General features: G+C 49.0%; 1 protein-coding gene across 1 annotated transcript in view; it reads left to right on the forward strand.

The window, feature by feature from the left end:
* Positions 1-14,482, forward strand: part of MBTPS2 (membrane bound transcription factor peptidase, site 2) — an 82,283-nt gene that overhangs the window by 10,265 nt on the left and 57,536 nt on the right. The window contains exon 4 of the mRNA XM_040338250.1: positions 13,805-13,908. Within this exon, the coding sequence (XP_040194184.1) occupies positions 13,805-13,908 (104 nt within the window). The remainder of the gene's footprint in view (positions 1-13,804; positions 13,909-14,482) is intronic.

A 14,482-nucleotide genomic window follows, 5' to 3' on the forward strand; every position in this document is an offset into this window, starting at 1 on the left:
GTATGTGAGCTGATTGGAGGAAAGGCACACCCCCCCCCCTCCATATAGGCAGAGGAGCGAATAGACAAGCTCTCTGCTTATCTACCTCTAAGCCCCCCCCCCCCCCCCCCACACACACACACACACACACAAATTCTCAGCTGCTCTTATGTGTGTAGGAGAACTTGTCAAAAGTGACGCTGCTGATAACAGAGGAACGGAGCAACAGAAAGACATGGCACTTAGAGCTTTGGAGAGGGATAAGAAAACACTACAGATATATGTGCCTAGGTCAAATTTCATGAATGGGGTTTACAACCACTTTAAAATAATCGTTCTAACATGGAACTGCGTGAAGAACAGAAATATAAACTTTTCAGATGTCATTAGCTACATTCTTGTTTGAGGTCAATCTGGGTGGCTAGGTGGTAAAGCTCATAGTTAGGATGGCAGACTGGAGTTATCCCCAGGTTAAGATAAATGGTTCAGTAGTTAGAGACACAATAGGCTTTCCTGTAGTCAATAGATCATTGTGGGGATCCATGCTGATGATGTGAATGATTAATGATTTAGCCATCTAAGAGACAGGCTCACAATAAGGCATTTACTTGTGTTCAAGGGCAAAATAATGAACTCAGGATATGGGCATAGACACATTTCAATAGTAAAGTACTGATGAATGGGACAGAGAAGAGATGGTGCATAGTGTAGCTGCAAATATGAAAAGGATACAGGATTATCACAGACAAGGTAACAGTACACAGAAGAGCTGTGAAGCAGAACACAGACTAACTCGCAAAATAAGCTCTGGGTAGCCAATCAAGATTCATGTGTTTGATTACTACAACAAAGCCAACTGTGATTAGTTAAAGTGATACTAAACGCACACTGTTTAATTTGCATCGTCCCTTCTCGTTCTGTATATGGATGATGGCACTGTAATTTAATAAGAAAAAAAATCTAAGTACCTTTTTCCTAATCTATATACAGGTGTCACAGGACCCAGCTATTTCTCAGCCTGTCTGCAGGGAACAGAGGCAAGAGGAGCTTCTAGTCCTCTGTTGCTGATCGCATTTAAAAAAAAAAAAAGCCTTTAGAATAAAGAGTAAAAATAAATAATATCAATAAACTATATTTGAAATCAAACGTTTATTACTTTTTTAACAGCAACATGGCTGATTTCTGCCAGTCACAGGCTCTGTCACGCCCCCCCAGCCTGTGTCTTAGAATAGCAGGAAGGAGAAGCCTCCATCAGTTAAGATGTAATATCCCACCCCCATTTGTGTTTAGCTGGTTAGTGGTCATGGAGGAGGAGAGAGGGAGTGGGCTGTCATTTACTACTGTGTATACACCCACACGTTTGACTCTATAGTTGCTTGGGCCGCTCAGATGTGATAGGGAGGAAATGCTTAGCATAGAAACACACTGAAAACTGAGCATGTGCAGAGTTGCCACCACAGCTGCAAAATCCATAGCTGCATTGGGGACACAATCAAAAGGCGGAGATAGAGAACAGCAATGTTTTTGCAGAAATACAGAAAAGGAATCTTGTGATTAAGTGTGGTATGAACAGCATAACCACTGTAATTTTGACCGGCTCAGCAGGAACTGTTTGTGTGTGTGTGCTGTTGTCTGTTCAACCGAAGCCGTCCTAATGACTGTGGGTCAGTGCGCTATGACTGTAATTACTGTTCTGTTAAAGAGAGACTTCAGGGTGGTGAGTCCCCTGGGGGGTGCCCTGCTCTCTGTGTCAGCCGGGAGGGTGACCGGTGGGTCCCGTTTTTTTCTGCAGTACTGAGGTGGCATATACAGGTGGGTCAGCATGGAGTCTGAACCAGAGGCTTCTACCCGACCATGCCAGAATTAACCCTTAGTGCCCCTGCTCCTGCCGCCTCGATGGATGCTATGGCAGCAGTCCTGGAGGCGTTTGTTGCCAGGATTGAAGCGGCAAGTGGCCAGAAGGGGGGTAAAAAGCGCCCCCTCCCTGCACCTGCTTCTGTGGATGTCTCTGACACGGAATCAGGCCCTGCTATTGCATCTGGCCCTGGTTCTGTCATGTCAGATGAGGCAGACTTGGCCCACACGGACAGTGAGGATGACTCTGCTTCAGGGTCTAAGCGTGATAAGGAATTTGTTGGAGCTCTTGTCACTGCAGTGCGGGACACTCAACTTGAGGATTTGGCGGAGGCATCAGACATGCCGGTCTCTTTTGGGTTCCGCAAGCCACCCCGCAACGCAAAAGTGTTTCCTTGTGTTCCATATCTGGACACACTGTTATACAAGGAATGGGAACGGCCGCAGAAAGTTTTTGCAGTGCCAAAATACTTTGCAGTCCGTTACCCACTTTTTTAGGAAATCCTCCTCAAAAGGGTATGTCCTCCGTCAGTGGACCCCCCTGTGTCCAGGCTGAACAAGGCCACCACGTTGCCTGTGGAAGGGGCTCCCGCATTTAAGGACCCCGCAGATAGGAGAGCTGAGGCTGTGGCCTGCTCCATATTCACAGTGGTGGGGTCAGCGGTGAGACCGGGTTTGGCCGGGGGTTCTGGTGTCACAGACACTCGCCGAACGGGCTAAGTCCCTGGTGCAGGAGCTGGAGGCGCAGAATGCTTCTGAGCTCTCTGTGGACCTGGCCGACCAGTTGGTGCAAGGCCTAAAATTTGTCTGTGAGTCGGCCCTGGATACGCTCTCCTTGCTTTCCAGGGCCTCCGCCTACGCGGTGGTACTGCGCCGCCTTGTGTGGCTAAAGTGTTGGTCTGCGGACCAGTCCTCTAAGAAGTCCCTGGTGGACTTACCCTTTAAGGGTGAACAGCTTTTTGGGGCATCCCTGGATGACATCATAAAAGATGCCACAGGCGGTAAGAGCACTCTGCTCCCGCAATCTGGGAAGGGTAAGGAGCCTCGCCACAAGCAAGGACCCTCTTTTACTACCCCCAAGCGTTTTTTTCGCCCGCCAAGCGCGGCAGGAAAACGTTTCCAGGGTGCTAAGACGTCCACTGAAGGGCAAAAGCGCACCTGGTTCCGCAAAGCCCAACAAGCCTGCGGACAAGCCTGCCTCTGCATGAAGGTCTGCCCCCGCCTGCATCTCAGGTGGGGGGCCGGCTTCGTGAATTCGCGGCTCGGTGGTGGTCTCTTCTTTCCGACCGTTGGGTTTGCGAAGTAGTTTCCTCGGGGTACAAGATAGAATTTCTCTCTTGACCACCAAACAGATTTTTTCCCTCCAACCTCCGGGTCGCCTGAAGGATCTGTTAGGGGCTGTCCAGGATCTGCTGGTCAGGGGAGTGATTGTGCCGGTTCCCTCAACGGAACGGTTTGAGGGGTTTTACTCCAATCTGTTTGTAGTCCCCAAGAAGGATGGGGTCCGTCCAATCCTGGACCTCAAGGCCCTCAATTGCTTTGTCAAAGTGCAAAGATTCAGGATGGAGTCGATTCGCTCAGTAATAGCAGCGCTTCATCAGGGAGATTTCCTAGCGTCCTTGGATATCAAGGACGCGTACCTGCATATCCCAATATGCGCAAAACACCAGAGGTTTCTGCGATTTGCGGTCGGGGAGGACCACTTTCAATTTGTGGCCCTCCCGTTCGGCCTGGCCTCAGCACCGAGGGTTTTCACCAAGGTGCTCACCCTGATTCTGGCCCTGCTACGGCAGTGCGGGATCGCTATCGTGGGATACCTGGACGACCTTCTTCTGAGAGCTTCCTCAAGCTCAGAGTTAGAAGAGGATGTGTCTATCACCTGTCAGACCCTCCGAGAATTAGTTTGGCTGCTGAACATCCAGAAGTCGGTACTGGTACCGTCTCAGCGGCTGGAATATCTGGGGTTGGTCCTGGATTCCTCAGAGGCGAGAGTTTTTCTCCCAACGGAAAAACTGCAGACTCTGCAATCTGCGGTGCAGCGGTTGGCGACCCAGAAATGGGCGTCGCTTCGCTTTTGCATGAGGGTGCTGGGTCTGATGGTGGCCTCTCTCGAGGCAGTTCCGTATGCCCAATTCCACACTCAAGTGTTGCAGAAAGAGATTCTGTCATGTTGGAACAAACTTCCTTCGTCTCTGGATTACCAGATTCGGGTGAGTCGACTGGTCAAGTCCTCTTTAGTGTGGTGGCTGACATCTCCGGTACTTCGGACCGGAAAATCGTTTCTGCCGTGTCATTGGATAGTGATCACGACGGATGCCAGCCTCTCAGGCTGGGGGGGTGTCTGGGGTGTCCAGTCAGCCCAGGGGCGCTGGACTCAGGAGGAGTCCCGCCTTCCAATCAATGTGCTGGAGCTCTGAGCGATCAAGTTGTGTCTCTCCAAGTGGTCTCTGGGTCTGCAAGGCCGACCGGTCAGGATCCAGTCCGACAACGCCACGGCCGTGGCATACGTCAATCATCAGGGGGGCACACAAGGCTCGGCTGCAGCGATGGAAGTTGCGCACATCCTTCGGTGGGCCGAAAGTTACGTTCCGGCTCTGTCGGCGGTGTACATTCCGGGGGTGCTGAACTGGCAAGCCGATTACCTAAGTCGCCAAAAGCTAGACCAAGGAGACTGGTCGCTACACCCGGAAGTGTTTCAGAGCCTGTGCCAAAAATTGGGCACTCCAGACATGGACCTTCTAGCGTCCCGTCTCAATCGGAAGGTGTCACGATTCGTGTCCAGGTCGAGGGACCCGTGGGCAGACGCGTTGGTGGCGCCTTGGGGTCACTATCGCCTAATATGCGCCTTCCCTCCCCTGCAGCTTCTTCCTCGCCTGCTGCGCAGGGTGGAAGCCGAGGGGATACCAACAATCCTGATCGCTCCGGATTGGCCGCGCCGTCCCTGGTACGCTGACCTGGTGTGTCTGGTGCCAGACGTTCCCTGGCGTCTACCCCTGAGAGAAGACCTTCTGTCGCAGGGTCCTATCTTTCACCCTGCTTTACAGTTGCTGACTTTAACGGCATGGCTGTTGAGAGCCAGGTGTTGAAGGACCGAGGTCTGTCGGGCTCGGTGATCTCTACCATGCTACGAGCACGGAAGTCCACTTCACGAAAGCTTTACCATCGTATGTGGAAGGCCTACATCTCTATGTGTGAAGGGATGAAGTGGCACCCCCATACATATGTGATGTCCCGGATTCTGCTGTTTTTTACAGCGTGGAGTGGATCAGGCTCTCACCTTAAGTACGGTTAAGAGTCAGATCTCGGCTCTAGCTGTCTACTTTCAGCGACCCTTGGCGGTGCACTCCTTGGTGCGTACGTTTGTGCAGGGGGTCTGGCATGTGGCCCCTCCTGTGCGTCCTCCACTGCCTCCATGGGACTTGAATTTAGTTTTTTCGGTGCTCCAAGAAGCTCCGTTTGAGGACATTCGGAAGATTCCTTTGTTGACTCTGTCCCAGAAGGTGGTTTTTCTGGTGGCAATTACCTTGGTCAGACGGGTATCTGAACTGGCGGCCTTTACTTGCAAGGCTCCTTACTTGGTCATCCATAAGGATAAGGTGGTGCTGCCGTCATTCCTTCCAAAGGTTGTTTCGGCTTTTCACATTAATGAGGACATTGTTTTGCCATCCTTGTGTCCTCGGCCGAAAAACCCGAAGGAGGCCACTTTGCATTCCTTGGACGTGGTTCCGGCCCTACGGGTGTACTTGTCTGCTACGGCTCCGTTTCGGAAGTCGGACTCACTGTTCGTGTCGGTGATTGGTCCTAAGAAAGGTCTGGCGGTCTCGTCGGCCACCATTTCTAGGTGGGTCAGACAGGTCGTGCTCCAGGCCTATGCCCTAAAGGGGCGGGCGCCTCTCTTTCAGGTTATGGCACATTCGAGCAGGGAGATTGGTGCCTCTTGGGCTTTCCGCCATCAAGCGTCCGTCTTACAGGTTTGTAAGGCAGCGACCTGGTCGTCAATCCACACCTTAAAATTTTACAAGGTGGATGTGAGTGCATCTTCGGATGCCTCCTTTGGCCGCAAGGTTTTACAGGTGGCAGTTTAAGGTTGAAGTTCCTCCGTTGAGGAACTCTGGTTTGTTTAAGGTGAAGCTTGGTTTGCTGTGTTTTTTCCCACCCCTCGAAATTTTTTGACACTGCTTGAGGACGTCCCTAAGGTCAATGCTGCTGTGTCCGTCCATGAACGGAAGAGAAAATAGGATTTTTGTACTCACCGTAAAATCCGTTTCTCTAAGTTCATGGACGGACACAGCACCCACCCCTCCGTTGGCCGTGAATGTGTTCTGCATACAGACGGCAGAACATTTTCAGCCAACATTCACCAAATCACATGGTTTTTCAGCTCTTTACCACCACCCTTTGGGCAACTTCTGCTATTGCTGTCTGATGTTTAGAATTGGTTCTGAGTATGCGTGTTTGTACTTTGGATTTTAGTTGGACGGACTTGCTTACACACAATCGGATAAACTGATGTAACAGATTTATTGCCCTACAGTTGGTGAGCATGAACAGCCAACTTTTGTTGTTAATTCATCCAATAATTGTCTGATAGAGCATACACACAGTTGGATTATCCGACACAACACGTCCGTCAGACAATTGTGGCCATAAAATTACATTGTGTGTACGAGGCTTTAGGGAGATTCACTCCATTATCATTGAGGCCTCATACACACTGTACGTTTTTTTTTTTTTATGTTTTTACAGCAGCTGTTTTTTGGCTGTAGACGTTTTTTTCTACAGTCATTAAACTCTCCATGTTATTCTATGTGTCCATACACACATAGGCTGTTATCAGCTGTTATCAGCAGTTTTGGGCAGTGGCGTTTTTGAGCAGTAAAAAAACAAACAAAACTAGTGGGTTTGCTCTAACGCTAATAAACGTCGATAAACGCTCAAAAACTCTAACGCTAATAAACACTATTGCAAAAAAGTTGAAAAACTCACTGCTACTGGCGTGTTTATAACATTATTTTAACGTCCAGTGTGCATAAGGCCTGAAAGTGAAAGTAAAAGAAAATCGCACATTTTGGGTTGTCCCCAGAAAAGTAATGAAGGGGAAATCTTCCAATGAGGACACTAAGAGATTCCCTTATTTTGCAGGGATTTCCTCTCACTTCCTGTTTTGGCTATGGGACCGGAAGTGAAGGGAAATGTCCCCAATGGGACACAGATGACAAAAAAATCTGACAGGTTATAATGCTCACTTAATCTATCCAAAATTTAAAAAAAATAATGCCCTTACAGTAGGTGACCCTGATATTGTGTCAATCTCGCTGCTTTTCTCGGCGAGATTGACCACCTATGCCCCCCGTCGTGGGAGCCAGCGCCGAGTTGGCTCGCGGGGAAAGGAAAAATGTGTTGAAGCCGACATACGTCCGACTTGGATCCCTGCCAATACCAGGCACTGTGTTTGGTATGAATCATGAGGGGGAACTCCGCACCAAATTTTAAAAAACTGCATGGATTCCCCTCCAGGAGCATACCAGGCCCTCATGAAAGGGGGTGGGGATGAGCGAGCGCCCCTCCCCCCTCCTGAACCGTACCAGGCCGCATGCCCTCAATATGGGGGGGTGGTGCACCTTGTCCCCATGTTGATGAGGACCCTTAAGGGCCTCTTCCCGATAACCCTGGCTGTTGGTTGTCAGGGTCTGCGGGCGGAGAGCTTATCGAGGGTCTTCTTCCGACTTCTCCGCTTTCTTCTTCCGCTTTCCGGTGTCGTCTCTGCGCTCTCTGGTTCTTCTCCCGCCCTCCGGTGCCTTCTGCCGGGCTCCTCCGCTATCTTCTTCCAGCTCTTTCAGTAGCGGTGGCCGGTCTTCTCCGTCGTCTTCTTCCCTCTTCTCCTGATGTTGACACAACGCTCTCTCCCGCTGTAATGCCGTGTGGGCGGTGCGCTACAATTTATATAGGCATGGGGCGTGATGTCACCCGTGACCCGCCCCTTATGCCACAGTCCCGGGACATGATGGGACTGTGACGTCATAAGGGGCGGGGTCACCGGGTGATCACTCGGTGACCACGTCCCATGCCTATATAAATCGTTGCGCACACAGCATTACAGCGGGAGAGAGCGTTGTATCAACATCAGAAGAAGAGAAGAGGGAAGAAGACGACGGAGAAGACCGGGCCACCGCTACTAAAAGAGCTGACGGAAGATATCGGAGGAGCCTGGTAGAAGGCATCGGAGAGAGGGAGAAGAACCAGAGAGCGCGGAGACAACACCAGAGAGCGGAAGAAGAGAGCGGAAAAGTCGGAAGAGACCCCCTTAGTCGGAAGAAGACCCCCGGAGCTGTCTAATAAATGACTTTAAAAACCTGTGTAATGTTTTTTTTTCCTTGACGCTTTTTTCCTCCAGGTGAATGGGTACTTATTAAAGGGGGCTCCCGGATTCCATTAAGCTCCCCGCCCGCAGACCCTGACAACCAACGGCCAGGGTTGTTAGGAAGAGGCTTTTGTCCTTATCAACATGGGGACAAGGTTCTTTGGGGTGGGGGGCAACTCCCTGCCTCAAAGCACCACCCCCCATGTTGAGGGCATGTGGCCTGGTACAGTTCAGGAGGGGGGGCGCTCGCTCGTCCCCACCCCCTTTCCTGACCGGCCGGGATGCGTGATTGGATAAGGGTCTGGTATGGATTCTGGGGGGACCCCCACACATTTTTTTTTTTTTTTGGTGTAGGGGTTCCCCATAAAATCTAGAGGTCGACCGATATGGGTTTTTCTCTGGCCGATGCCGATATTTAGAAATCGGGGCAGCCGATGGCCGATATATGAGGCCGATTTTTGCGGCCGATATTTTGGGCCGATTTTTGGATTGGGATGCATTGTGGAGGAGGATGGATGGTGCTGGGCGTGGGTGGGAGATGCGTTGTGGAGGGGGAAAGATGGTGCTGGCTGTGCCTGGGGGATGCATTGTGAAGGGGGATGGATGAATGGTGCTGGGCGTGGGTGGGGGATGCGTTGTGGAGGGGGATGGATGGTGCTGGGCGTGGGTGGGAGATGCGTTGTGGAGGGGGAAAGATGGTGCTGGCTGTGCGTGGGGGATGCATTGTGGAGGGGGATGGATGGATGGAGCTGGCCGTGGGTGGGGGATGTATTGTGAAGGGGGATGGATGGATGGAGCTGGCCGTGGGTGGGGGATGGATGGAGCTGGCCGTGGGTGGGGGATGTATTGTGAAGCGGGATGGATGGAGCTGGCCGTGGGTGGGGATGGATATATATAAAATGAGTGTGTATACAGGAGAGGGGTGTGCTCTGACATGTACACACTGTTCCCTCCAGCACTGTCCATTGGATGACACCTGTGAGCTCCCACGTGAGTTGGAGTACTATGTACAATCACTAGAGAGCCGAGGCTGAATACTGTACATTACCCCAGTCTCCAGCAGCACGAGAAATGAATCCTTTAGCAACGCTGCTTGTAGCCTGTGCGCCGGCCCCGCCCCCCCCCCCCTACCTCGGCGAGCTGTTGCAGAAAGCAAACTTGTCACAAGCCCGAGCAGCTGCAGTAGTTGTCTGCGCGAAGAGATCACAAAAGCTTCCTGCATGCTGGGACGGTGGCTGGAGCCGTAGCCTAGAGCCCATGTTCAGTAATCCCGCCACCGTCCCAGCATGCAGGAAGCTTTTGTGATCTCTTTGCGCAGACAACTACTGCAGCTGTGTCGGCCGATGTGAAGGATTCATTTCTCGTGCTGCTGTAGGTGGAGCGGGGTTTAGCGCGACAGCCGAAAATCGGCCGATTTTTTTACAATAATCGGCCGATGCCGATTTCTTAAAAACGGCCAAATATCGGCCGATATATCGGTCGACCTCTAATAAAATCCATACTCTGAGCCTGCCCCCCTCCCCATGTAGCTGGAGAGCAGGGAGCAGGAAGTAATGAGTCAGGTGGAGGATTGCGAAAATTACCACTCCGGGTGTCCAAGGTAGGCAGTGCAGCGCTCACTGAAAGTTGCCCTGACATGAGAGTGGCAGCCTTGCAGTTTTATTCTCCTTATGCTCCATGTCGGTGTCCAGCAGTTCAGCCTGAGCACTGTGAACAGACTGGTCTCAATGTGTGCTGTGCGGTGTCAATGTGCGCTGTGCTATGGTGTCAATGGCTGTGCAGTTGTGTGGATCTCGGCGCTGGATTGTACTCCCTCCCGCTGTGCTGCAGCTCCTCTCCTCTCTGCCAGCCTGAATAAAAGGGGGAAGTGGGGACATGCAAGCGTGGAGCCGCGCACACAGGCTCCTGATGATGAGATGAATAGGAGAGGGAGAGAGAGGATGGATGGATGGGAGTTGCAGAGGAGACGGCAAGAGAATGGGGAAGAGATCCAGTTCTAGTGCCCTGTCCCATTTTGTTAAAGTTGTTTTTGGTAATATTTAATTGTGTAACTTGATTCTGCATAAAACATTTAACCGTGTCATTTCATGAGATAATCTACGAGGGCGTATTTAGGGGCGCAATTAGGCATGGAGCAGTGTATGAATTAGGTGAAGCAACTGGTGGCGAGTAACTCTTGAGGCCTGGCTAGTAGCTCAGGGCTTGAAATTTTGAGCCCTGTCATAGACCACAGCGTTATGGTCATGTCTCCTCCTAGCACTAGCTCTATTTGAAAAAATGGATTTAATTATTCTTCCATGAATATGTAATAGCAGTAAATGGTGCTTTTTATCCAGAATTTGGTTTGATATTAAATTATATATTTTGGAACAGAAGACAAAACGTTTTTCTTAAAATTTTGGATAGAGTAAAGGACGGTTATAAACCGTGAACCGATGCTTTTGTGTACTAACCATCGGTTTGGACCTATCGGTCAGCGGTCCATCGGTTCGATTTTAAAGCAAGTTCTCTAATTTTTGTCCGAAGGACAACAGACCGATGGGCCGTACACACGGTCGGTTTGGACCGATGAAACTGGACTTCAGGTCGTTTTCATCGGTTTGGACCGACCGTGTGTACGCGGCCTAAAAGTTCAATTTGTAGCTTTTAGTTATGGTGTGAAAGGTAATCTGTCCCAGTGGCGAAACTACCAGGGTTGTACTTGTGACTGGGTTCTGGCGTTCCGCCACCATGTGGGGGGGGGGGGGGAAACCCATAAGACAGCCACGTGTCTGGGGCAAGTGCCTGGACTTTTACATTGCTCATACTGACAGCATCAATTTTAGATCCTCTTTTTGAACTCTGGAGCAAGGTGTAAGGAGGCACTGAGGTGGTATCTTCATAGCCCTCTTAAAACTGTACTGGGGAGAATGCTCATAATCCAAAGTACTCGCATATCAAAGCGAGTTTCCCCATTGAAGTCAATAGAAACGAAAAAAATTGGTTCCACATTGACTTCAATGGCATGCAATACCGCATGCGGCCAGAGACGGGGGCGCCAGAGAGCCTCGGAAACAGCCGGAAAGGCTTGGCAAGCCTCGGAAAGACCCTGGAATCTAGTATTTCTGAGTCTTTCTGAATGGCTACGATCTGCGCCGTTTGGCTCCGCTTGGCTCCGGCACCCCTACCTCAGGCCAAATGCTGTGGCCTGAATCCTGCTTGTTTTGTGAGACAACACTCGCAAACCGTTAGGATTTTTCAAAATACAGTGCTCGTATTGCGACACGCTTGTTAACCGCGTTACTCGCAATCTGAGGTTCCACTGTACTGTATTTCACAATCTAAGCTGAGTTTACTGGTAAAAATAAGTGTGAAATGCAAGACTCTGGTGGGTGTAAAAAGATGTCTACTTGCTGCCTTGTCACAGTATCCTTACTCCTGCCGAGTGTGTAGCAAGATGGCCGTGCCGGAACGTCGTTTCCGTTACAAAATCTGATGGGTCACCTAATCTGACGGAACAGGGGCACTCCCGAGGATGTAAGAGGGCTCTCTGAAGGCAATAATAAGGGAGCACTTTGGAGGATGTAGGGAGCACTCTGGAGGCATTGAGGGGGAACTCTGGAGGTACTATTTTAGTACCTTAGAGTGCCCCCTTACATCCTTTAAAATCCTCCCCTAGTAATGAGGTCAGTGGCGGAACTACCAGGGTCACAAAGGTCGCATTTGTGACCGGGCCCAGGCGTTCTATCCAGTGTTAATTTTGGCAGCAAATTTCGATTTAGTCTTAGGACTAAAATGGGATTTTAGTTTTAGTCACATTTTTAGTCTTCTGCAATTGTTTTAGTTTTAGTCGACTAAATCTGCAGGACATTAAAATCTATTTAAATAGTAATGCATTATTTAAAGGGGTGGTTCACCCTAAAAACGACTTTTTTTATTACACTGCCCCCCCACATTACAATACGATTAAGGCTATTAATTTTTTTTTTATGCTGTACATACCTTTGTACAGCATATTCACCCGTGGCATCGGGCTTGCGAGTCCCGCGGGAGTGGGCGTTCATAACATGTCTGTGATTGACGTTTGACCAAAAACGAGCTCCCCCCGTCGCGTAAGCCGCGTCACGGTTGGCGAAAGGAGCCGAACGGCGAGTCGGCGCTATACTGCGCATCGCCATTCGGGCTCCTTTCGCCAATCGTGACGCGGCTTACGCGACGGGGGGAGCTCGTTTTTGGTCAAACGTCAATCCCAGACATGTTAGGAACGCCCACTCCCGCGGGACTCGCAAGCCGGATGCCACAGGTGAATATGCTGTACAAAGTTATGTACAGCATAAAAAAAAATTAATAGCCTTAATCGTATTACAATGTGGGGGGGGCAGTGTAATAAAAAAAAGTCGTTTTTAGGGTGAACCACCCCTTTAAGCATTTCTCTACAATTTCCAAACTCATTATATACTGCTGGAGTTAAAAATTCAAATATGTTATTATTTATGGTATTGAGGTATGAACATGTACTACAGACCAGTGTTTTATTTTGTATTTGTTTTTGTTGTAATTTTCAAGGTGAATTAAAATACAGAACAAAGCCTATTGGGCATACCCAGGCTCAGACATGCAAAAAACATCACTAATTAACAGTAGGGAAAAAAAAAAAAAACGACTTTACGTTCATCCACCTGTGCAGAATAACTAAAGGAATACTGTGTTTGACGTCAAAGTTCAATGTAGTTTTAGTCTTATGCCGCGTATTTTTTTTTTAAATGGTCATTAAAAACGACCGTGTGGACTCGAGCATTGTGTAGGCTTTAACGTGTGTAGGCTTTAACGACGGGAAAAAAAACGTGCATGCTCAGAAGCAAGTTATGAGATGGGAGCACTCGTTCTGGTAAAACTAGCGTTTGTAATGGAGATGGCACATTCGTCACGCTGTAACAGACTGAAAAGCACGAAGACTGAAAAACGCGAATCGTCTCTCACCAAACTTTTACTAACACGAAATCAGCAAAAACAGCCCAAAGGGTGGCGCCATCTGAATGGAACTTCCCCTTCATAGTGCCGTCGTACATGTTGTATGTCACCGCACTTTGCTCGAGCATTTTTTGTGTGTACAGGGCTTTAGTCGTATTTTTGTCATCGCAATTGTTTCAGTTTTAGTCGACTAAAATTGTATAAAATTAGACTAAAATGTTTTAGTTGACTAAATTAACACTGGTTCTACCACAGTGCAGGGGCCGGTGCCAGAACATGAGAAAGGGCCCCGGGATTGAGTCAGGGGGGCCCTGCATGGTTTCCTGCACCAAGGCCCTGAAGGTTCTAGTTGCGCCTCTGATCCATCCCTCAGCTTTATTTTTACATATTATGTTCTTTTATTTCCAGTTTTTCTTTTATAATCGATTTGAAATGAACTATGTTTTTAGGTGGAGTACTGAATATATTTAATTGGTTCATGTATTCATAATTTGCTGCAGATGTTTGAAATTCCTCGCCTGTTCAGCATTGCAGCGTTACAGATAGAGACTGTATAGATGTAAAGGTCCATTTGTCATTGCAGCTGGTCTTGTGTCCAGAACAATGTATCTATAGGAGCGTCTCATATTTAATGTTTTGTCTCCTTCCTGACTGGAACAGGTGCCGGGTGTGAACCTTCCCGTCAGCCAGCTGACATACTTCTTCTCAGCGATTTTCATCAGTGGTGTAATACATGAAGTTGGGCATGGAGTGGCAGCCGTAAGGTAATGCGATCTTCCCCTTTGTGTGCTGGGCAAAACTCGAAGCGTCTTTGTATTCACATGAATATTTAACACATGGTTGGCCAACAGTGTAAACAGGATAAAATATTTATACCTGATTGTGTCATCACTGAAACCTTCTTTCTCTGCATATCCTTTCAAGTATTTTGTTATACTGGTGAAATATTTTCAAAATGGCATTCAATTTGTGTTTGTTTTTAGGGCTTATATAATTATCATTATTTTATACATGTATACTTTTTATGGTTATAATGTCCGATTCAGTAGTGGTTACAACCACTGTCGGGTTTATATCGCTGTGTGGGTCCCCAATAGGGAGATTTACTATACAGGCGGTCCCTGGGTTACAAACAAGATAGTGTCTGTAGGTTTGTTCTTAAAGCGGTGGTTCACCCTGTTTGACAACATCTAACCAGTTGCACTGTTGGTAAAAAACATTGACCAGACGATTTTTTTTTTTTTTTTTTTTTTGAGCGCTCCTTACCCGTTTCCTGCTCGATCTTCCCACCTGTCAATCAATTCCTCCCGCGGGGAATGGGCGTGTTAGTCCATTCTC

The sequence above is a fragment of the Rana temporaria genome, chromosome 2 (assembly GCF_905171775.1).
Source record: "Rana temporaria chromosome 2, aRanTem1.1, whole genome shotgun sequence".
Lineage (NCBI taxonomy): Eukaryota > Metazoa > Chordata > Amphibia > Anura > Ranidae > Rana > Rana temporaria.